The sequence below is a fragment of the Ochotona princeps genome, chromosome 10, assembly GCF_030435755.1.
Source record: "Ochotona princeps isolate mOchPri1 chromosome 10, mOchPri1.hap1, whole genome shotgun sequence".
NCBI classification, from domain to species: Eukaryota; Metazoa; Chordata; class Mammalia; order Lagomorpha; family Ochotonidae; genus Ochotona; species Ochotona princeps.
Window position 1 is genome coordinate 55,613,352 of NC_080841.1, and position 24,283 is coordinate 55,637,634.

Sequence of the window (24,283 nt, forward strand, 5' to 3'; positions counted from 1 at the left end):
TTTGGAAGGGAGAGAGAGAAAGATCTTTGATACCTTAGTTTACTTCTCAAAAAATTGCAACTGTGAGGGTTTGGGATAGACGAAAGCCAGGGGGCCTGGAACTCTGGCTTGGTCTTGCATATGTGTGGCAGGGACCCTCAGTACTCAGGTCAGCACTTTCCCAGGTGTATTAGCAGAGAGCTGGGTCAGTTGTGGAGCAGCCAGGACTGGGACCACTGCTCCCACATGAAATGCTGGTGTCACAGGTGGTGTCTTAATTAGTTTTGCCACAGCATTAGACCCGTCTTAAATCATCTTTTGCCTGTGAAGAAAGAAGAATTATGAACTTTTTAAATGTTTGATGGTAAAAATTTAATCTGTTACTTGTATGGAAAGTATCTGACTTCTACAGAATGCATACTTTTTAGTGGAAATAATATTTAAATTTAAAATTTATATCTGTTGGTAAAAACATGTAAAGAATGTGGCTTTCAGTAGGAATCAGTCTCAGGGTGGGGAAAGAAAGATGTTAACTCATTTATCTCAAGAGTATGCTCAGTGGCTAGGACGTTCTTGAAGATATGGTTCTCCTTCCCCAGCTTCTCCCATGCCTTTATAGATGATCCCCTAAACCAGCTCTCCAAAGTAAGCTGCTTTTCTAGGTGCAAGAGTGGGGAGCATTGGTCCACAGCAGTGTAATACTTGCAGAATCAATAGGTCTGTCAGTGGCAAGTCCCACAGGTGGGACTTGCAAGAAGGCTGATTTTTAGATTAATGGTTTTCTGTAATTCACAAATGATCTTATAAAAAATCCAAATGACGTGTGGCAGATAAAAAGTTCTTCACACCTGCTTTAAGAAGTTGAGCATCATCTATCAGATATTTTTTTTCTAACACTCCCCAAGTGGCCACAACGGTCTGAACTGAGCCAATCTAAAGTCAGGAAGCAGGGGCTTCTTCTGTGTCTCCTACATGGTTGCCAGGTCCCAAGGCCTTTGGCCATCCTGTTACTGCTTTCCCAGGCCAAAAGCAGGAAGCTGGATGGGAAGTGGAGCAGCAAGGACACGAGCCAGCACCCATATGGAATCCGGGTGCTTGCAAGGCAAAAATTTAGGCACTGAGCAATTGCACTGGACCATACTGTGCCAGTTTTAGTTTAAGTATTAAATTTTATACATTTGAAAGATCTTCTGTTTACTAGTTTGCTCTCCAGTTCCGCACAACAGCCAGAAATTCAACCCAGGCTTCCCACATCTGTAGCAGAGAGCCAAATATTCAAGTCATCGTCTGTCGCCTCCCAGAATGCCCATTAACAACAATCTGGAATGAAAAGCAGAAATGGTACTCAAAGTGAAGCATTCCAGTATGGAAAGTGGACATCCCTAGTGGCAGTCCTACCACTGTGCCAGATATTTACCCCATCAAATATGTACTAAGCATATATTTTGTGGCAGATACTGTTGTGGATTCTGAGACTACAATAGAATAGAAGGTTAAAGTCCCTGGGCGGGAGTTGGAACACTGCAGGTTAAACCTCCATTCCATATCAGAATGCCTTGTGTTGAGTTGATACTGTTGATTTCAACTTCTGGCTGACGCACACCATGAAAGACAGGTGATGATGGTGGAGATACTTGGTTCACTGTCACCCACAGGAGGGGTATGAAAGGTGTTTCTGGCTTCAGCTTGGCCAAGCCCTGTCTGCTGCATGCATTTAAGGAGTGAACCTATAGATAAAAAAATCCCTGTGTCTATGTCTTTATGCCTTCCAAATAAATATTCTTTTGAAAAGTTAGAATGGACAAACCCCACCATTATGAAATTTACATCCTACTGAAACAGACATACATACTTGCAGATATCTGGCGCATGCAAGGCGAGGACTTTAACTACTACGTTGTTGCGCCAGGCCCTAATGACATTAAGATTTATTTATTTTATTGAAAAGGCCAATTTACAGAGAAAAGGAGACACAGAAAGGGCGTCCATCTGCTGGTTCACTTCCAGTTGGCCTCAATGTCTAGAGCTGAGCCAATCAGGAGCCAGGAGCTTCTTCGGGGTTCCTCACGTGGATGCAGGGTCCCAAGGCTTTGGACCATCCTCTACTGCTTTCCTAGGCCACAAGCAGGGGTCTGGATGGGAGGTGGAACAGCCAGGACATGAACCAGCATCCGTATGATATCCCAGCACTTCCAGGAAGAGAATTAACCAATTGATCCATTGTAATTTTCTAAGGTCATTTAATTCTACTTTAATTTTTTTTCAAGCTACTTATGATTTATTTTGTTTTTCAGTTTAAGATCCTTAATGTGCCCATGTCTTCCCAACTTGCGGCAAATCATTGGAACCAGCAACAAGCAGAACAGGAAGAGAGAATGAGAATGAAAAAGCTCACTCTAGATATCAATGAACGGCAAGAACAAGAAGATTATCAAGGTATAAAATTATTTATAAAAGAGAAATCTGTTGCTTTTGTGAGTGTTTTATATAGCCTTCTTAGGCTAACTGAACTTTGTATAACAGACCATAGGCGCTTGATAAGCCAGCCTTTTGTCATTCTTGTTATATGCAGAGTTTAGACCTCCAGTACAGTTTAAGTTGTTTTGTATAGCAGTGTTTAATAAACTGCTGTCTGTTCAAAAGCACTGTGTAAATAAATATTTCTGATTTCCTATATTAAAAATCCCACTTCAGATTCTTTTCTGCCACTTGGTATCCAGCATTCATAATAGCCCAGAATAAGTACCTACTGTGGTGGGATTAGTGAGATGCTCTTTTCAGGTACTCTTTGAAAGTATCCAGTCCTCAACAATAATTCCATGATTTAAGGATGTTACTGTTTATATTTGACCTTTAGGAAAAGAGAACCTGAAATCCAGTAGCTTATAAGTGGCACAGTACGGTCTTGAACCAGTACTCTTGCTCCAAACATTGTGTGCTGTAGTGCCTTTAACAAAATGGGGACCCTGCAAGATTGGAAGAATTTCCTTGCTTGCTTCTTTAAATACTTTGTGACCATTTAGTCTTTATTAGTTACCTGATGAGACAAATAGACTTGATTTTACATTTTATTTACTTAATCAAGGGATTAAGTAAATGCTAGCAGCATTTTCTCTTTTGCTCTTGATTATAGAAATGTTACAGTCTCTTGCACAGCGTCCGGCTCCAGCAAACACCAATCGTGAGCGACGGCCTCGTTACCAACATCCAAAGGGAGCACCTAATGCAGATCTAATCTTTAAGACTGGTGGGAGGTAAAATGATCTTTAGCTTCTTCCTTAGCTGTTGAGTGTGTGTTTGTGTGTGTGATATCCATTGCAGTCAATTTGAGAATTACGGATTATACCAAGTGATGAAAGTCTAATTAGTAACAAAATAGCAGTGTCTAAGTGGGCTTCTTACTCTTTTACATGTATAGAAAGGACTAGTTATAAATAGTTCAAGGGAATGCAGAGTTTATGTGAGGATTTCCTAAGTCAGGATTAATTAATCTCAGTGTGTACAAAAACTAGCAATTTGTTTGCTAGACTTTCGGGCATGAAGATATACTTTTGTTTTCAACTAGATTTTTTTGTTTTGTTTTTTTGAGTTATAAAATTTCTTGATGGAATGCATACCAGTTCAACTTAAAAATAATTTAAAATTGTTTAATATGAATAATTAAAATTGAGAAATTTTATGCTGAAGATGTTCCTTATAAAACCACCCTGATGTTTTTTAAGGATATATTATTTAAAGTTTTTCTAGAACACGCTACCAACAGCTCAGTTTTCTGTCTTGTGGTCAAGTTAGAATCAAAAGTGACAGTGATGTCTTCTGGCTGTGCCAGTGTCGTCCCCTCAGGGAGCTAAGGTTTACTTTGAGAACACGGCAACTGCGGATGGCACTTTGCTGTTGGGGATCCTGGAGGAAGTGTAGAAGGGACAGTTCTGGCATCAGCAGAAATGGATTATCATTAAGAGAGTAGTGCCCTTTTACTCACCGAACGTATTTTCGTGTCCTGATAACACTTTTTTTAAAACTATGCACTCAAATGACTGATGTCTCATGGAAGTTTGTAAATGTATTCCTTAACATCTACTGAGTATATTTTTTAAATTCAAATTAGAATGTGCAACCCCTCCGAATTAAATATCATAGGACATTAGATTATTTTTAGTTCTCAAAGCTTCACTAAAGTGCTTGCTTAGGCAGCACATACACTAAAATTGTTTAATAAACTGACAAGATTATCATGGCCCCTGCACAAGAATGACGCACAAATTCATGAAGCATTTCATATCTTTTTATAAAAAAAAAAAAGCGTCGCTAAAATGCCTTTGATGAAATCTGTTTTACAACTGCTAAAACAGAGAAATTAGCTTGCTAGACTAATAGACAGTAAAAAATTTCCTGCTTTTGCATTTTCTTAGAACAACTTGGAATATACATGTAGTAGTGTATTCCCCTCTTCGTCTAGTTACACACAACAAAGCTATTACAGTGTTCTTATGTGATCGTTATATCTGCTAGCAACTTCATATGCCCAGATACTTGAAAGGTAATTCTGCTCCATTCATTTATCATTTTTAAAAACTCTGGGATTCTGTCAAATACAGAGCATTTCTTAGGCAGTAGGAAGCAAAGATGGGAGAGCACATTGGTAAGCCTGGCCTACAATAAATGTATTTTTGAATACAAAAGAACGTCTATCTTGGTTTGCTACCAGTGACTATTTTTCAAAATTCTTCAACTTTGTTTTTCTTTCCTGCCTCCTCCCTCTCACCCTTTGGAAGAATTGGCCACATTTATTCTTCCTTCTTCACTTCCTGTTTTGCTGAAGCCACCTTGGCCAAGGTCCCCAGCCTCCTGCCTGCCTCACAGTTGTTGCTCGTGCCGTGTCTCGGTGACACTTCAGACCACCGTCCCTTATCCTTTTCTTGACATACCCACTTCTCTCGGCTTCTATGACTCTTTTGTTTTCCCTTACCTCTTTGATCCCTCTAACTTCTTTATGCGTTTGCCCTCCTTGGTGTTGCTGTCCTCAGATTCAGCCTGGTCTTTGTCTTCTCTTGTTACGCTTTCCATAGGAGATGTCATCTCTGGCTCCAGTACCATCCAGATCTGCAGCCCAGATCTTACACTTTGGTCTGGCTCTAGGTCTCAGAAATAAACTTGAGAGTGTCCTCTGCCTGGAGCCCCATTCCTCACCTCTGTCCTCAAGCTCTGTAAATGCAAGCATTGGTCACTCTATGGTACAAATGAGGACGGATGTTTCATTTTTCACTCCTGCCTCTGTCTCCATTCCCACATCTAGTTCATGAACAAATCCTGTCAGACTGGATGATTTTATCACACCCCACTGCCAAGATCAAGCTACCGTTACTTGTAATTTGGACTGTTGCCACAGGTTTCTCCTTGACTACTGTCTCCAATTTTAACACCTTCCCTCCAGTGTGTTCCTTGTGCTATACCGGTGTTCTTTCTAAGATGCAAATCTGAAATTTGACTGTGTGAGCCCTTCTGCTTCACCTTTCAGGAACTCTGTAAGGTTTGTAGGGTAAAATCCAAACCTCTCCACTCCTTTAACAAGACCCTGTTCAGGTGCATTTGTGTTAGCTTCATCTTTTGCTGTCCTTTCTTTTCCCCTACTCCAACCAAACTTGCTTTTCAGTTCCTGCCAGTTCTTTTTTTGGCCTCTCCCTCGAAACAGTTTCTTGCTGTTGTCCCTGGATATCTCTCATTCCTTCTGCAGGTCTCAGTCTGACATAATTCAGGGAAAATATGCTGCTGTGACTCAGTGTCTTCCCATATCCCTTCTCCTGCTTACCATGCCCAGGGAGAGGAAAGGCCAAGGGCCGGGATTCTTGTCATATCTTGTTTTCATTATATCTCCTTTGTAGATGTTAGTGCTGGGTACCCAATAGATACTCAGTAAATATTTGTTAAATGGACAAGGGAACTTGTTACAATGTTATTGAGTTATTTTAATAAACTTTCTTCCTTCAGTTCTGCTCCCAAGCTTTTTCATCCTGTTTTTATTTTTATATGAGGGTCCCAACTTGTGTGCTAATTTCTCAACTTGTTATGAAAAGAAAACAGAAAATTAGTCTCCTGTCTTTCATTCTTAAGAAGGGTGCTGTTTTCCTAGTCAGTGCTCCTCAAAGGTAGGGGTGGGTGAAAGTTGAGGAACAGGTAAATGTTGGTTTCAAGCCTTTCCAAGTACCAAATGTTCTATGCCATTTTTTAAACTTTAGTATTGAGTGAAGGAATGTAGTTGGTTGAAAGAACGGACTAATGGGATGGAATCTCCTGGTGTTTTGGCCTCTCTCCATCTTCTATTTTTAACCCTGAACCAGACTTGTGTTGGTAGGAACGGGTGTGCCTTGGAGCAGGGTGGGCAGGACTGTAGAGCACATTGTGAAGGACTGTAAGGTGGAGGCTTGATCCCTTCCTATTGTTTGTGATGTTAAATGGCAGTTAAAGGGGGGTTCATTTGCAGAGACCATTTTTTAAAGTATCCTAGAGGTTTTTCACCTTGGAATTTTAATAGACTCCCAGGCATTAGTCACAATTATTTCTGTATTTTCCAGTCAGGGAGCCTTGAAATAGAAGTGTCTATTAAAGCTTCAGTCCTTTAACAAACAATAGGCATTTGTTTACAGTGAGTTAACAGAGCAGGAGCACAGGCATTAATGCTGATGTAATGTAGAGGCTCCAGATTCATAAAAATTCCAGTGTTTTTCTGACTTTCGAATACATATTAATCATCCAGACTTTTATTAAAATGCAGGTTCTGTTTCAGTTCCAACAAGCTGCAGGTGTTTTTTAAGGAGAAGCATTTTTTTTGTAGTTTTTATTGTGAGATTAAATTACTGATGGTGGCATACATTTAATCAGAAGTGTATGTTGCAAGTAGTTTTTTGTATTATTAGAATTTTAACTCAGAAGGAATGATTGCCTATAAACCAAATGGTTTGCACTGTAACTAGTGTTATATCTTACTTAACAAATACTTTTAAAAGATTTATTTTTATTTTATTGGAAAGGCAGTTTTATGGAAAGTTGAGACAGGAAAAGAGGTCTTCCATTCACTGGTTGACTCCCCAAATGACCGTAGTGGCTGGAGCTGAGCTGATCTGAAGCCAGGAGCTTCTTTGAAGTTTCCCCCATGGGAGCAGGGTCTCAAGGCTTTGGGCTGTCCTCTGCCACTTTCCCAATCTACTAACAGGAGCTGGATGGGAAGTGGAGCAGCCAGGACACAAACCCAGTACTTGCAGATAGAGGATTATATGTTGAACCACAGTGTTGGCCCTTTAAAAAGTACTTTGAATGTTGTTTCCTGTCATTCTTCATATTTGTTTAAAATATTCTGTTTAATATAACTGTTTTGTTTTGTCTTGGGACATATCTCATTGTTTTAGGTCTCATTGTTAGGGTCTCCCCTGCCTTCATAACAGTTCTGGCACAGTTAGGTATATAGAGTGAGGAACTGCTTTTCCATATTTACTTTTTCATCTGTGCAAGTTTCTTGCTGATGTAACTCGCTCTGTGAAAAACAAATTGTAGTTTTCTGCTCAAGCTGTGCTAACAGAGTAGCTTACACAACAGAAATTTGTCTCACAGCTCCTGAGGCAACAGACCTGTAGTCAGAGGAAGATTAGTTCCTTTTGGCAGCTCTGAGAAGGAATTTGTCCCAAGCATCTCTTATCTCTTCCAGCTGTTGGTGTTTTTTGTAGTGGTAGTAGTAGTGGTGGTGATCATAGTTTTTATTATTATTTTTTTTTACAGTGCAATTCCATAGGCTCTGGGGCTTCCCCTCTCCTCACTGATTTCCCCAATATTTTTGCAAATATCAGTGTTCCTTCATCTGTGGAATCCTTGTGCCCTCTGCCTTCATATTTACATGGGGTTCTTCTATGTGTGTGTATGCATGTGTCATTTTCACAATGACATGGTCCTGGTATATCCAGGACTGCTATTTCCAAATAAGCTCACATTCTGGGAGACTGGAAGTACATGTGTCAGCACGTGAATTTCAGGGCTACATAGTTCAGCAGTGACACCAACCTTGAATTCTTGGCATTTTATAAATTATTCAGAGAAAATTTCTTGGAGCAACTGTCAGAATGCTCCTGTTTTGTCTGAAGTCAGTAGAGAGCATGTATGAGGCTACTGCAAAATGTGTAAGTTTATTTTGATTAAAAAAAAAAACAGTTGAAATAAATACATATGAGGGCTCTTCAAAAAGTTCACAAAAATGCGTGCTGTCACAAAATGCATGATTTTAATAAATTTTCGCATCAATATAAAGTTGCCTTTTAATCCCATTTCCATGAATTTTTGAAGTAGGATCATATGCTACTTCAAAAAAAAAAAAAGAGCCAAGTTGGAGAAGTCATTGAATGATAGTTGGCAATATTTAAGGGTCTGCCTCTTGCTCAAGCTTTCCCTGCAGCAGTAAGCCTTCTAATGTCACCCTGTTTGTACCTTTAGGAGACGTTGATCCAGCAGCACGTGTCATTTCATTAGGTCCTGTATCTGATGTTGTGGATAGTGGAGTCCTCCAGCAATTGAATGAGAGCAGTGGACACATCTCAGCATGTCGGTCTAGAGAGTTGTGAATCTAAACCTGGGACAGGCTGGGGCCATGGGGCAGAAATACCAGCCTCTGCCAACACCGGAACAAGCCAACAAGCCGACGCTTCCAGACAAGGCAGAAAAGGCCTTTTGTAATGGAAATCACGTGAGGGTTAATCTTCTCTTGAGAATGGCAGTCAAGAAATGAGATGGTTCACCTGAATACTGAGCAGTTACACCCAGAAGAGCGTCAAAGAGGTGGTTGAGCCGGAGAAGAAACGGTTATGGTGGTATGATATAGAGTAAATGAACTTGAGTTTTTAACTTAATTGAGTTACAGTTTCTCTGAATTGAACATCTCATGTTGGAAGAAGATACTTTTGGGGGCTCCAGGACTACAGTAGAAAAGTATAGAGTAAGCAGTAAAATCTTCTAGTGAAAACTTACATGCAGGACAACAAAATGATGAGAGATATCCAAATACCAGATAATCCACCAGGAAGGCTTTTGTTTAGGAGGTTGTTTCAAGAAGAACCAGGGATGAGAGAGGAAAAAAATGTTTTATCCATCGGAGTCAGTAATACAAAATTGCCTATTAGCGTGAAAGAAAAATGTGAAGACTTAATATGCGAAGAGTGTGAATTCAGATGGCTTAGAAAAGTCTGATACCAGCCTACAAGCAGGGATAGGATAGAGTTGAGCCCATTGTAAGTATCATTGAAAACAAAATGTGCCAGTCAGCATGTCACAGAAAACGAACGAAGGACAACAAGAAGTGGATCAGAATATTTTGTTGACCTTCATGGGTTTACAGCCTGTGTCTCTAAACAAAGTATGGAAACAAGTAGAGCTTTTATTTTGCTTTTGTTTTCATTTTGTTTTGTTTTGTTCCCCATCTTACCCCCAAACAGAAAGGAGGGTTCTTAGTCTGTTTCTGACAATCTGTTAATTTAATAGAATAGTTGTCTTTCGTTTGCTTTCCAGTAGGCATAGTGGATTTAGTTAGAGAGCACATCTGTATGCTACAACTTGATTACATCTTTTTCTAGCTATTTTGCATTTTTCTTTTACCATGTTTCAGTTTCTGCATGTAGATTTAAATAGGAAACAAAACTTGTAAAGTTGTACCATTTCACTTGGAAATGCTGCCCAATCTTCACCAGCTTCAGAAATTTGACCTTTGCCAATGCTGCAATAAAGTGTTGTAATTTACATTCCGTGTGGTTTCATTTTCTTTGGTTTGGGCTTTGGGTACCTCCTGAGTGGGCAAAATCTATATCCTCCAGGATTGTCTTTGTGCTCTATAAATTACATTCGGAGATTAATTTCTAGCATTTCAATGGAAGGTTGCTTCTACTTCAGGGATTTCATGTTTGTGTGACTTAGGGACTTGATTTTGTTTACTTTCTGTGACAAGACAAAAAGTATCCTTTGCGGTCTAGTGAAAGAGTAGGCTTAATGATGTTTAGGATGGAAACTGGCACAGCAGGGTTTTAGCCTAGGTAGCATTGATGATTTTACCTGAGGGTGTATGACATATCAGTAAAAGCTAATGTGAGGCAGACGTGTTCGAAAACTACAGGAGCAGCCACTGTTTGCCATTTCTTTCCATGTATTGATTACAAGGCTGACTTAAGTAATCCACATGGATTTAAGAATCACTATAGCTAATAAGCAATTGAGAATCATTGAATTTTAGAATATTTTAACAGCCTTTAAATTCCAAACTTCACTTAAGGGAAGCTTGTCGTTCAACCCTATTATAATATTCACCACTGGCCTGATGGTCCTTCCTTCTTTCTGGTTGAAAAGAGAGGGTTTTGTTTTTTGTGGGATTTTTGTTTATTTGTTTCTTTGTTTAAGATTTATTTTTATTGGAAAGGCAGATCTACAGAGAGAGTGAGACAGAGAGATCTTTCATTCTCTGGTTCACTCCCCAGAAGGCCATAATGGCCAAAGATAAGCTGATCCAAAGCCAGGAGCTTCTTTCGGCTCTCCTTTGTGGGTACAAGGTCTCAAGGCTTTGGCCCAACCTTCATTGCTTTCCCAGGCCACAAGCAGGGAGATGGATCAGAAGTGGAGCAGGTAGGACACAAACCAGTGCTCATGTGAGATGCCAACTCCTATAGCAGAGGATTAAGCGTTGGAGCCATTATGTCAACCCAGAGAAGTTAGTAAGTTTTATTATACTTACATTTTAGATTTTAGGTTATTATAGGAAGCCAAGGATAATTTTAGAGCCATTCTTCATGTCATAAATCATACAAGGGGTAGAGAATGTGTGAAAATTGGCTGTGCAGTGATAAGTCACTGTCATCTAGGACAAATAAGCTAACCAGGTGATCTTGGCTTTTAGGAACCCATAAATAAAGTAGAGAAAATAGGATTCTTTCCCACGTTGCAGCTTTATTTGTTTAGATTAGCAAAGATAGATTACTAATGACTAAAAGATTATATACCAGCCACAAAGAAACTTGCTGTGTTTTAAAAATAAAGAAGGACCAGTATTTGGCCTTGCAGTTAAGATGCCGAGGTTTGACGTCCTGCTTTTTGATAATGGAGACTTAAAGACAACTGGAATGGCTCAAGTGTCTGGATTCCTACAATCCTATGGAAAGGTCATATTGAGTTTCTAGCTTCTAGTTTCCAACCAGCGCCAGCCAAGGGCCATTGCATGCCGTTTGGGACAGGAAAAAGTGATTGAGAGTGCATCCCCTCTCTCCCCCTCCATTTTCCTCTCCTTGTTCTCAAAATAAATAAAGCTACTTGGACTTCAGAAATTCCTGTGATTCTCCAGTCTTTCACAAGTCCTTTTTGCCCCCTCATGACTTATTAAAGGGAAGGAGATATTTAAAAAATGGAGCTATCAGGGCCTAGCGCAGTAGTCTAGTGGCTAAAGTCCTCGCCTTGAACATGCCAGGATCCCATTTATGCACCAGTTCTAATCCTGGGGGTCCTGCTTCCCATCCAGCTCCCTGTTTGTGGCCTGGGAAAGCAGTTGAGGACGGCCCAAAGCCTTAGGACCCTGAACCACATGGGAGACCTGGAAGAGGCTCCCATCTTCTGGCTTCCAGTTGGCACAGCTCCAGCCATTGTGGCTGCTTGGAGAGTGAACCAGCAGATGGAAAATCTTCATTTCTGTCTCACCTTATCTCTGTATTTCTGCCTGCCTTTGATTCCCATTTAGCATCTGAGAAGCTTCTAAGGCCTTTGGCAGCCTAAGAATCTAGCTTAAAGTTAGCCCCGTGCTTTCCTCTGAGGGCCCCTTAGGCCACTCTGACCGTCAAGAGTCATTTTAGACTGCGTTCATTAAAATTAAGCAACAACTAAATGGTTCCAGTTGGAGACCATTATGCTAAATGAATTGAGCCAATCCTAAAATGACAAGTATCATCACTGTAATATGAAACAACTTCCATTGAAAATACAAAACATAAAGTGAAGGTAAATACACGTATATACACCTGTAATCTCCAAGGAAGGATATAATGGAGATCGGAGTACCAGGAATCAAAGTCAACAAAACAAAACCTCCAAATATACCTAGACAACTAAGTATTAAACTTTGTACCATTTCTATGCCAACAGTGTCATGATCCACATAAAGTTGGGAGTCAAGACTACACCTAATAGATTACTCTTTTTTTTTTTTTTTTTATTAGAAAGATGTACAGAGAGGAGGAGAGACAGATAAGGAAGATCTTTTATCCGCTGATTTTCTCACCAAGCAAGCACAAGAGCTGGAGCTGCGCTGATTTGAAGCCAGGAGCCTGGAGCTTCTTCTGGGTCTTCTACACAGCTGCAGGATCCCAAGGCTTTGGGTCGTGCTCAACTGCTTTCGGGAGCTGGAAGGGAAGTGGGGCTGCTGGGATTAGAACCGGCATCCATATGGGATCCTGGTGCATGCAAGGTGAGGACTTTATCTGCTAAGCTATCATGCTGAGTATTATTTTTAACTACAAAATGGCAGAGGAGGAAGCCCTATGCATGAAAAATGGTAAAATGGAAAGTTAAATAACGTACGTGTTTTTAAAAAATTAAAAATATAGCTAAGCAGCTAGAGGCTGGAACAGCAGACTCAGCCATATCCCCCTACTCATCACACTTGAGTGCCAGTTCAGTTCCTGGCTATTCCAATGGAAGAGGGCATAAGTGCCGGGTTCCCTGCCAACCCACATAGGACACCAGAATATCCTGGCCCAGGTATACCGTTTGGGAAAGGTGCCAGCTATATGGGTGATCTCTGCCTTTAATCCTGCTTCCAAAAAGAATCACTAAGCAGCTAGATAGAGGCAAGATCATATTCGACTGCTTTCCCAGGCCACAAGCAGGGAGCTGGATGGGAAGTGGAGCTGCCTGGATTAGAACCGGTGCCCATATGGGATCCCGGGGCTTTCAAGGTGAGGACTTTAGCCACTAGGCCATGCCACCGGGCCCAAGAACAGACCTTTATAAGGAGTAGGAAGGTTGGGAATGAGGGACCTCTATGAGATGCTCAACAAATGCTTCTCCCCGTAGATCGGAGTTTTGAATCTGATCAATTTCAGGAAGTGGTCATGGGCTTATCAGACCAGCCCTTGACTCAAGGGCTGCCTGGCCTCCAGCCTGTGCAGCCTGTGGATGAGCTTGCTCTTGTCTAGTCTGGCCTGATCAGTAGAGCTCAGGAATTTGGAAATGTGGAGGCAGGTGCTTCTAGTAGCCATTTCCCTGTTTCACACAGACTCCACATAATGACATGGCACTTAAGAGTGGTGGCAGGAAATGACTGAGGGGCAGACAATGTCATTTGAGCACCATGCTTTTGTAAGTTACATGACAAAACTCAGCCTCAGATGTGTTTGCTGTTAGGGACTGCTCAGGCCCAGAACTTTTTTTTTTTCCTGTAGAAATTTGAGGCAAGAAATGCCTGAGATGCCTTCTACATTCCGAGTAGCTTGTAAAGTCCAGGCTAGCCATGGGGGTTGCCTGTTCATCTGCTTTTGTATACTGAACACTTCCTGGGTCATTTTAACCTCAAACTCTGTTTTCTCAACTATAAAGTGTGGAAAACAGCAGGGTTATATAAGGGATAAATGGGTTAATGTTTATAAGGCACAGTAGCTATTGCAGATATATACTAGTACTAAGAGAAAAAAAATCATTAGTGATATTACTACCACACCTTTTTGTGTCAGATACGGTGTTGGAGGCATGCAGCTTGAACAGGTTGTGTCCTTGAATATCTCATAAATCCCTCAAGTGTACAGAGGTAACATCGAGTCCAGACTTGGGCAGCTAAGGTCACATGCATTACTTCCAATAGCTGTGTGTTACTGCCCACAGAAGAATGTACCTGGGAACTTGTGGGAATGCTGCCTTCAGGCAGGTTCTGTTGACCTGCCAAGTAGGGAAATCAGGCCCTTATCTCTGCAGAGGTCACTGCTGCTTCAGTTCAGACACAACCTCTGCTTTCCTCCTTGATTTCATTTTTCTGTAGAACTCTATCCTTTCCCAGTAAGCAAGGGTTAGTGACCTATTTGATGTTAGGGAAAAGTACAGATTGTGCCAGTCGATAGGACTTCTGAATCCAACATGTGTCATAGCAGCTTCAGAGTCCTCTATTGTGTCTCGACAACAATGGCTGTTGAAGGGTCAAACCATATCATGGATTTTTCGTTTTTGTTTGTTTGTTTGAGAGAGATTGCGAGGAGGACAGGTGAATATTGGAACCCACAAGCCCCAAATATAGTTTGGAAGAAATGAGGATCCTTTAAACCCTAGAGCTGAACTCTTTCTCAGCCAGCCAAGAAAGAAAAGTTGATCTTGAGACTGAAAGTGATATTTTTACCAGAGAATTGTTCTTGAGATTAATCAGTTTCCATCACTTGCTAAGCCACCTAGCATGCTGGGCTGTGGAGTTGGTTCTAAAATCCATGGGCCCATGCTGTCTGCAGCATCTGTGTTACAGGGGGTGCTGTATTAAAATGTGTGCCAGGAAGAATAAAAAATAACTCACATCCTCCATCATTTAGGATGCCGTTCAAAGCCTCAGGAATGCACACCCTCTTGCTTCCACATGGAACCACAGCCTAACTCCTCCTTTCCCTTCAATGCAGTAAAGTGGAAGGAGCTAGGCAAGGCTGGATTTGAATGCTAGTCCTTCCATTTACTAAGCCTCTTGTCACAGTGGAATTCTGAATGTTCCTGGATGCTGGTGTGAATACCAAGTACTCCTTCAGTGCTCATTATATGGTAGGCCAAGGTTCCAGTAAGTGACAAATGCAGCCAAGAAAGGCCTGCTTATGGAGGTTACCTCTAGGAGGCATGTGCCTTAGAGCAAAGTGAAGAATATGAGGTAGAGGTTCACAGTGAGGAGTGCTGCTCTGACTGCTCAGATCCCACCTTTGCTAGAGGACCAGTCCTGGGGGTGTGCTTAGCAATGGCTTGTTTATCTCCTTCTGGAATGGTCTCAGCTGCAGATGTGCCTAGAAAGCAAAGAATGACCAAGGCAGAGATCCCAGGCCCAGGCGTGCCTTACCCCAGTCAGGCAAACCATGAAAGGCAGTTGTAACCGAACAAAGCATCTGGGGTTGTGAGATGCAGTGGGGCCTGTACCACAGCAGCGTGAGCTGTTGCCAGCCTGAGGTTGGGCCTGTAGAGGAGGGGTCGTCCTTTCTGAGAGAGCTGACCTGAGACTTGAATAAAAAGAAGCCAGCCCCTGGGATGAGGGTATATGCTCCAAGTAAGGGGGGTCATGGCTAGGGAAGAGCTAGGGAAAGCCAGGGAGAGGAAGAAGGAAAGTGGGAGGGGAGGTTTGAGGTTGTGCTCATATCAGACTCTGTTATCCAGTGAGAGAAATTTTTTTTCAAATGTGATGAGAGTGACTAGGTCTGTTTTTAAATGAGCATTCTTGTTTCAAGTGCAGAGCAGACAGCAAGGTGAAAGTAGGACTGGAGACCAGTGAGGTCAGCATGGCAAGAGCCTTGCTGGGAGAAGAAAGACACAAGCTCAAGGTGGGCTTTGCAAATGGATCCGGCTCAGGATTCCTCAGGCTGTAGGAGCAGGTGGTAGACTAAAGACGGACCGTGTGGAAAGTTCCCAAGGGTGTCACTGAGAGAGCTAGCAGGGGGCCTCCTCTTTCACATTCCTGTGGTTTGCATAGCTTGGCCCCATGCCTGATGTTTTCACAATGAAAAGAGCTTTTACCAGATAGGTCTGGCTTCTGGAGACTTCCCAGCCTGCAGGTGAGTAGGCAAAGTACTGGCCGAGAGCTCAGGAGAATCTATGTCCTGGGAATGGCAAGAGGAGGCACATGGTGGGTTGGGGGTGGCGGGGCTACTCTCCAGAGCCAGTAGTGAAACAAGTGACACTTGAAGGGCCCAGCCCCTGTCTGTCCTTTCGGGACTCTTGGGCTTCAGTCTAGGGCATGAGGCTTGAAGGGAACATTCCCTGTAGAGACAGAAACTGTGGCAAGGACAGACTGTTGCCATGCTCCTGTGTTCTGCCTGACCTGAATTTTCCTTTCCTTTTAATTTGACTTTTGTTTGTTTGCTGGTTACATGCTTTGCATTATTTCTAATACTGGCTTGGGAGAAAGTCTAAGTTGTCCAGCTTGGCAGTATCTGCCAGCATCACACACCTGGATTTGGCTGGAAAGCTCCAGACATAGCCTGCTGCTGCCCCTCCCAGAGACCTGAACCTGACTCGACACTGCCCTGGCTCACTCCCCTGTCCCTCCCTTTGGCAACAGGCAAGTGCCACCCATCCTGGGCGTTTGTCCTGTTTCCATTCTCCTTCCTGGTCCACTTCACTGCCCATCACAGTAGGAAAGGAGACACTCGCAGGGGACAACACCCTGGGGCTCCACAGCAGTGAGTGACACTAATTGGCCTCACAAGACAAAGCTATCTGGGTTCCTCTGTTGGAGCTCATAGGGACAATAGCTGAAGACAGGAGGATGTTTAGGTCCCTTGTGCCACTTCTGTGTCACTTTAGTATACTTCCAAGCTTCCAAGTGTATTGCATGTGGGCTCCCAGGGCTCAGTTCTGTTATTACCAATCTGAAAACAAACACAGAGGTCAAAGGCATGAAAAGTTGGCAACACCCTTGTATTGCTGGCAGGAGGAAAGATAATGTAAGTAAAAAAAAAATCCCTAATTGCTTTTTATTTTTCAAAAACTTGCAGAATCATAAACTCTCAGAGGTTGCAAAAGTAGTATGGAGTCCTTGAAGACTCTTAGGCCAGTTCCTAGCAGTGATGACATTTGAGGCATCTTCAGAAGTCCATAAAAAAACTATACATGGATTTCAGTAAGTTTTTTTTAATCCCCAAAATAAACTCATGCAAACTTGTAAAATTTGTTACCTTTGATGACACTGATTAGGATGGGAAGGGCTGAGGATTAGATGAAAGTGGATGAGACCATTGTTTCCAGTTTTCTTCTTCCTTTATCTGGGGGAAGGGGGAAGAGAAGGGGAGAAGCCACATCCAGCATCCCAACTGTATCAGTACCCAGGAATGGGGAATGCCCACCCAGTGTTACCTCAGAGTCCCTAATGTGGAACATGCTCAACAGGGTGCTGCTCAAGTGGCTGTCAATCTTGCCAATCTAAGGGTGAGGAACTCCTTCCAAGGTCCATTGGCTCACATAGTCCACCCCAGAGTCTTCATTCACCCAAATATTTACTGTCAATGCTGGGGTGGGATAGTTGTCCAATTTGTTCTGCCCTCCATCCTCTGTTATGGTACCAGATGTCCTTTCAGACCCCAATGGACTGCCATATCCTCCAGTTGCATTTGGGCATTGCCATTAACCATGCAAACTTTTTATAACAAATCTGAACAAGAGCATGCACAGCAGCACAAATTCTGCTAAAACAGAATCAAAATATTGATGGTGGAAGAAAGGTGAGCCAGTTGATGCTTTATAGAAAGCTTATTTGAGCACAATGCCCCCCAAAACAAGGAACAATTTGCAAATACATAACTCATTTTAAGAAGCGATGGAATGATGTTGAGTCTTGCAACAGTAAGCCATCCATATCACTTTGCAAGGGAAAAAAAATGTCTTATTCATGTCCTAATTGGAGTGATGATTAACAGCAGAACTAACAGACAACACCACAGGCATCTCCACTGGTTCAGCTTACTGTATTCTGATGGAAAAATAAGAGCAGACTTAATGCTTCATGGGTGGAAAAATTGTTGCCCCAAATTAACTGCAAGAAAAAGCAGAGCGTTCAATGGAAATTTTCAACAAGTGGGATTGTGATTTTCAAACATCTTGTGGAAGAATTTTAACAGGAGATGAAACATGGCTTTGCCAGCACAATCCTGAAAAGGAAACACAACCAAAGCAATGGCTACCAAAATGTAGAAATGATCCCATCAAGCAAGAGCAGGGGTCCTGGCAGCAGCTTTTGGGGGAATGCCCAAGGCATTTTGCTTGCTGACTTTCTGGAGGGTCAAAGAATGGTAACATCTGTTTTGTTAGGAAAGTATTTTTGAGAAAACCAAAACTACTCATTTTCCAGAGGGCCAAAGAACAATAACATCTGGTTATCAAGAGTGTTTTGAGAAAGTCAACCAAACTTAAGGAGAAGAAATGGGAAAGCATCATCAGGGAGCCCTCTACTCCCAAACCATTCTACTCATTCTGCAAGAGGGTTAATGGGAAATCGCTAAGCATCCACATAAAGTCCTGAATTGGCTCCTTCTAACTTTTTGTTGTTGTTTTCTAATCTCAATTTAAACAAATAAAATCTTCAAAGGGCAGCCATGCTTCTTCAGTTAATTAAAAAAAAAAGACTTCTTCATATGATTAAATTCGCAGAACCCCCAGTTATCTAGGAATGGGCTAAATGGCTAGTATCATCACCTAGAAAAGTGTCCCAACTTGATGGAATGTAGGCTGAGAAATGAGATTTATGCTTCTTTTAATTCTATCTTCCACAAACCTTTTTGATGTTCCTTCTTATGTTGATAACATAAAGTCAAAATAAAAAATTAATACTGCTCAAACCCGGATTATAGATATTAGTTGGCTTGCACTCATTTTTACCTAGGTATGTGAGGTTAGGAAAGAGTGTTTACACAATGTGATCTCAGATGTAGCTTGGTGAGACCTCATACCATCCATATGCAATACTGTCCTACCACCATAAAAGAACTACTGGTATTAGCCCTTTCTAGTTATACCACTACTGTCCTTGTCCCCTGCCAACTACTGATTGGGTTTCCATCTTTGAGAATGTTATTTAAATGGAGTCATAACATATGGATCTGTGATGCCCTTGAGATCCACACATGTTGCTGCTTGTGTTGCTGAGTGCAATACAATGTTTGGGTGACACCAGTTTGTACAACTGTTTGCTTGCTATAGAGTGGGGTTTTGGCTACTCTGAATTAAAGGCAACATGACTATTTGTGTAGTTGATTCTATTGAGATAAAATATACATGACATAAGATGTACCATTTTAACATTTTTTTAAATATGTGAGTCAGCAAGTTATACAGGTTTTGGTGTGGTTATAAGTTTTCATATTTCTGGGACATTTTCTGGCTCATATTTTCTGGCTCAAATGCCAAACTATTGCCAGAGAGACTGCATGGTTTGTATTTCCACCAGCAGCATACAAGCAGTCCAATTTCTCTGCACTGTGGTGGCTGGCATTTGGCATTATTACTAGTTTTTCGTTTGGCTGCTCTTACAGGTGTCTAGCAGAGCCTCTTTGTAATTTTAATTTGCATCTGCTTTATGGCTAATAGTGTTGAACCTAATACTGTTTTCAAACACTTATTTGCCATTCATAGCTCCTCCTTGGTGAAGTGCCTGTTTGTCTTTTCCCACTTACTCTGATTTAATTAGAAGCAATATCTGAATTTGTGCTCTTACTGTTAAATTTTGAAAAGTCCTTACGTTTCGAGCTGCAAGTTATTCATTAGATACCAGGTTTGAAAATACTTTCCTTGTCTTTAGACTTGTCTTTTCATTCTCTTAATAGGTTTCTCACTCAGCAGACGTTTTTCAAAGTTTAATGAAATCCAACTTTTGTTAATTTTTTTTCAGGAATTGTATTTTCAATATCATGTCTTAAGGACTCTTTTGCCTTTGCAAATATTCTTTCTGTTTCCCCCCCACCCCCCGAAAGTATTTTTAGAGTTTACGTTGAAGTGTACGATCCTCCATTTGAGTTGACTTTGTGTCAGGTCTGAGGTGTAGTTGTAGCAGTATTTTTCTGCCTGTGGATGTCCATTTGCTGCTTCACCCAGAGTTCTCCTTCTTCTCCATTGCATTGATTTTGCACCTTTGTCCCAAATCACTGGAACATGCTTGTGTGGGTCTCCTTTCTGGACTCTTCATCCTGTTCCACTGACGGACTCCATGTCGGTCCTTCCACCAGTACCACACTGTCTTGATGACTGACCATAGTTACACAGTAAACTTTGATATTGGGTACAGATTTTTCCCACTGTTTTCTTCCTGGTCAAGAGTTTTTTTTCTCTCTTTAACTAATCTAGTTCTTCCCATATACATTTCAGAATAAGATTCTCTGTGTCTATAAAATTTTTGCTGGGATCTTGATAGGAACCGCATTCTTCTTTTTAACTCTATTATGAATGAAGTCATTTTCTTAATTTTTAGATTGTTCATAGGTTAGATATAGAAATGACAACTGTTATTTTTATACTGATACATTGACATTGCTTGATCTTGAGTTCCGGTATTGTGTTGAGGATTCCTTAGGGTTGTCTTCGACCAGGATCATGCTGTATGCTAACAGCTTCACTTCTCCCATTCCAGTATGGATATCCTTTGTTTCTTCTTCTTTCCTGCTTGCACAGCTAGTATCTCTTATACAGTCATCGATGGAAGCAAGGAGAACTGATATCCTTGCTTCACTCCCAATCTTGGGAGGACTCAGTTGTCATCCTGAAACAGAAATAGAGTAAACTATTTACCTGCAAGTATCAGGACCTTGGGAAAGGAAGGGTGGGAAGAGGGCATTTTGAGAAGGTGAGACAGGAAGAAGATGGACTTGCTAAGAGGAGATGCTTGTGCGTTTGTGCTTACGTTCTAGCACTGCAACCAGAGGGGGTGACCTTGGGCTACTGACCTTAGTGCAGGTTCCGCCATGCACCCTCTGACAGACAGGACAGCTCTACTCTCTCTTCCCCATCAGCTGCATGAAGAATGACCACACAGCATTAAAAGGCTCCATACCCAGCACAGGCTTTATCTCATTCACCCTCACCCTGGGCTGGGAAGTCTGATATGGTCTCCACCATTTAAGCTAGCAAAGTCAGGACGAGGCCTATGGCACAGTCGCTCCAGCTGCTGACAACAGGAACCCTGCAGACTTTACTGCAGTGAAACTGACCTTGAGCTCCTTCGTGGGTTTAATGCATCTGTGCAGGCACAGCTGGGTGCAGCTCATCTTGCCAGGCACAACATGGCATCAGATGGACCAGCAAGGTTTCCTTATTCACCACACATTTATCATTCACAGCAGGGAAAGGAGTCTCAAAGGCACTTTTAGGGAATAACATGAGCTCTGGGATTAAAGAGGCCCAAACCAAGCACTATAGTCATTCAAAGGAAGGAAATGGCTCAGTGTGTGTGTGTGTGTGTGTGTGTGTGTGTGTGTGTGTGTGTGTGAAGCATAGTTAGGGCAGGTGGGATGCTTTCAAACTGAACCCTGAGAGGTAAATGGAATATTGAGAGATGCCTGGCAGGAGCTATGGGGACACTCTATAGCAGTAATTCTTTTTTTGTTTTAAAGATTTATTTATTTTTATTGGATAGGCAGATATACATACAGAGAGAAGGAGAGACAGAAAAAGATCTTCCATGTTTGGTTCCCTCCCCAAGTGGCTGCAATGGCCAGAGTTGAGCTGATCTGAAGCCAGGAACCAGGAGCCTCCTCCGGATCTCCTAGTCAGGTGCAGAGTCCCAAGGCTTTGGACCATCCTAACTGCTTTCCCAGGCCACAAGCATGGAGCTGGATGGGAAGTGGAGCAGCTGGGACATGAACCAGTACCCAGATAAGATCCCAGCATATATGCAAAGTGAGGAATTTGACCACTAGGCTACTGTGCTAGGCCCCTACAGTAGTGATTTTTTTTTTAGATTTATTCATTTTATTACAAAGTCAGATTTACAGAGAGGAGAAGAGACAGAGAGGAAGATCTTCCGTCCGATGATTCACCCCTCAAGTGAGCGCAATGGTCAGTGCTGTGCCGATCCGGAGCCGGGAACCAGGAACCTCTTGTGGGTCTCCCATGCGGGTGCAGGGTCCCAATGCATTGGGCCGTCCTCGACTGCTTTCCCAGGCCACAGGGAGCTGGATGGGAAGTGGAGCTGCCGGGATTAGAACCGGCGCCTATATGGGATCCCAGGACGCTCAAGGCGAGCGAGGACTTTAGCCGCTAGGCCACAGCGTCGGGCCCCAGTAGTGATTCTTGTACTCACTGGTAAATGTGAATTACCTGAGGTCAGTGGTGCAGGCACAGAATCTAAGACGATCCCAAGTGAAGCTGCTGCTGCCACCCAGAGTCTTGCTCCAGCCGCCAGGCCAGAAATGAGAACATCTGTTGTGACCTGGCTGAAGGAGGGTGGAAGAGGAAGAGAGAAGAGCTGGAAAAATAGGTCAAGGCCAGATTCAAGGCAGATTCCTGTTTAGACAGGATTTGGCAGGCAACACACAACCTCTGAAGGTATTTGGGTCATGAAGTGAGCCAAGCCTGATTTTAGCAAGATTAATTTGGAAATCACTCAAAGGAGCGACTAAGGCCAGTGGCAGCATCCTCCCAGACACCTGTCTGCCATCCACTACTATTTGTAAGATATAAAAAGCTTTCAGGATAGTGGAATTAGGAGATAAGTTTAGGGACTGGTATTGTGGCATATTAAGTTAAACCACAGCCTGCGGTGCCCACATCCCATATCAGAGCTCTGGTTCAAGTCCTTGCTACTCCAATTCTAGTCCAACTTCCTGCTTTATACAGGCTGGGAGGCAGCAGAGCGAGCCCCTCCATCAGCATGGGAGACCCAGATGGAATTCAGAGCTCTTGACATTGGCCTGGCCCACCCTGTTATGGCTGCTGTTGTGGGCATTTGGGGAGTGAACCAATGGTAAAAGACTGCCACCAACTCTCTCTCCTGTCCTCCAACCTTAGTGGCTACTCCCAGGTCTAGGTCAGGGGGCCTTTGTGCTGGAAGAGACCGTGATGCTGTATGAGGTTGGCGAATCCCAACAATCTGTATATGAAAGAATTCCACAGAAGTACAAACTGGTTGCCAGAGATGATACCAGAAACAGGAGCCCTTGCTAAGAATTTCTGGAGAGGCTGAGGATGCTGGTCATCCTCACCTGGGTATGAGTTTTATTTATTTATTCATTTATTTGTTCATCGAGGGAGAGAGAGACTGACTCTCCTTTAATGGATCACTTTGCAAATGCCCACAATACCTAGGACTGGGCCAGAACAAAGGTGGAACGCAATACAAGTCTCCCATGTGGGTAGCAGGAACCCAAGTCAAGTACTTGAGCCATCACCTGCTGCCTCCAAGGGTCTGCATTAGCAGGAAGCTTGGATTTGGGAGCCAGGAATATATCCCTGGTACTCCAGTGTGTTGAGCAACCCAGTCAACCTCTTCTTGTCTGCTAGGCTGAAGGCCTGCTGCAATGAGAATAGTATTAATCAAAACTTAGTTTTTAGAGAAAAACTTCTTTGGCCAAGGTTGGGACAGAACTGTCTGGGGAGCAGTGTGGTGAAAGGAAGAGAACAAGCAAGCACAAGGAAGAGTGTCAGGTCCCTTGTTCTGCCAGGGAGATGGGTTTCCTGGCTGCCCTTGGGTTCCACTCCCTGCACATCTCCACCCCATTTCCTAGGTAGCTGATAGCTGCCTCCCAGCAATGGACCTTGACCCAGCTGTTCAGCTTCCCACAGCTCCTCCTACATGCTCTGGGCCTGACCTTGCCCACCAAAACTTTGGGCCCTTATGTGCAAATATAAACAGAAAGGCCAGGGCGACTTATCTGCATTGCCTAACCAAAGTAAACAGCCCTTCACATGCCGTGTGCCTGCCCACACCTCCAAGGTCCAGCTGCTGTGCCAGGGATATGCACAGGCAGATTTTTTTTCCCCGGTGCCTATTTCCTGCTGGCAAGCCTTGAGGCTTTCAGTATCCAGATCAGTGGTCTCCTAGCCTCCATCATGGAGACCTCTGTCATGAAAACCTCTGTGGACAAAGGTCTGTAGGCAGCTGAGAGGTCCATCTCCAAACCGTGCCAAACTGCCAGTTTCAGCCACACATTCCAGCAAGCCACATGTTTTTCAAACAGGAAGTCTTCCTGAGGTGTTGGCTGAATCTTTCAGGTTTGGGGGTGGGCTTACTCCCCTGTGCCCTTGCTTTTCCCATAAACAAGACTCTGTTCCTGAAGAGCGCATCTAGGACAGCTGGAAGGTATTGTCCTTGAGACCAGGTAGTGTGATCCTCAGCCTGTCATTTAACCTCTCTGAAGCTCTGCTTCCTCCCTGGTAATTCAAGAGGGTGCTGTGAGGCTGTCTTAAGCTTTGTTGTAGAGGGAACTGTGTGCTCCCCAAATTCATGTTGATGCCTTACCTCCATACACACAGGCACATAGACATGCAGACACACATACACAGACACATGGGCAGACACACACAGGCACACTGACAGACACACATAAACACAAATACATATATACATAGACATGCAGGCACAGACACAAAGACA

At 42.8% G+C, this 24,283-nt stretch overlaps 1 protein-coding gene and 1 non-coding gene across 4 annotated transcripts in view; both read left to right on the forward strand.

The window, feature by feature from the left end:
- The window catches only part of UPF2 (UPF2 regulator of nonsense mediated mRNA decay), a 103,539-nt gene extending 93,789 nt beyond the window's left edge, over window positions 1-9,750 (forward strand). For all 3 annotated transcript variants that reach the window (XM_058669476.1, XM_058669475.1, XM_058669474.1), the window contains exons 20-22: window positions 2,274-2,415; window positions 3,113-3,233; window positions 8,455-9,750. In XM_058669476.1, coding sequence (XP_058525459.1) covers window positions 2,274-2,415; window positions 3,113-3,233; window positions 8,455-8,464 — 273 coding nt within the window. In that variant the 3' untranslated portion in view covers window positions 8,465-9,750. The remainder of the gene's footprint in view (window positions 1-2,273; window positions 2,416-3,112; window positions 3,234-8,454) is intronic.
- On the forward strand, window positions 4,158-4,265 carry LOC118759157 (U6 spliceosomal RNA). The gene has a single exon (XR_004996009.1). It is a non-coding gene; the product is annotated as a U6 spliceosomal RNA (small nuclear RNA).
- Window positions 9,751-24,283: the final 14,533 nt, after the last annotated feature.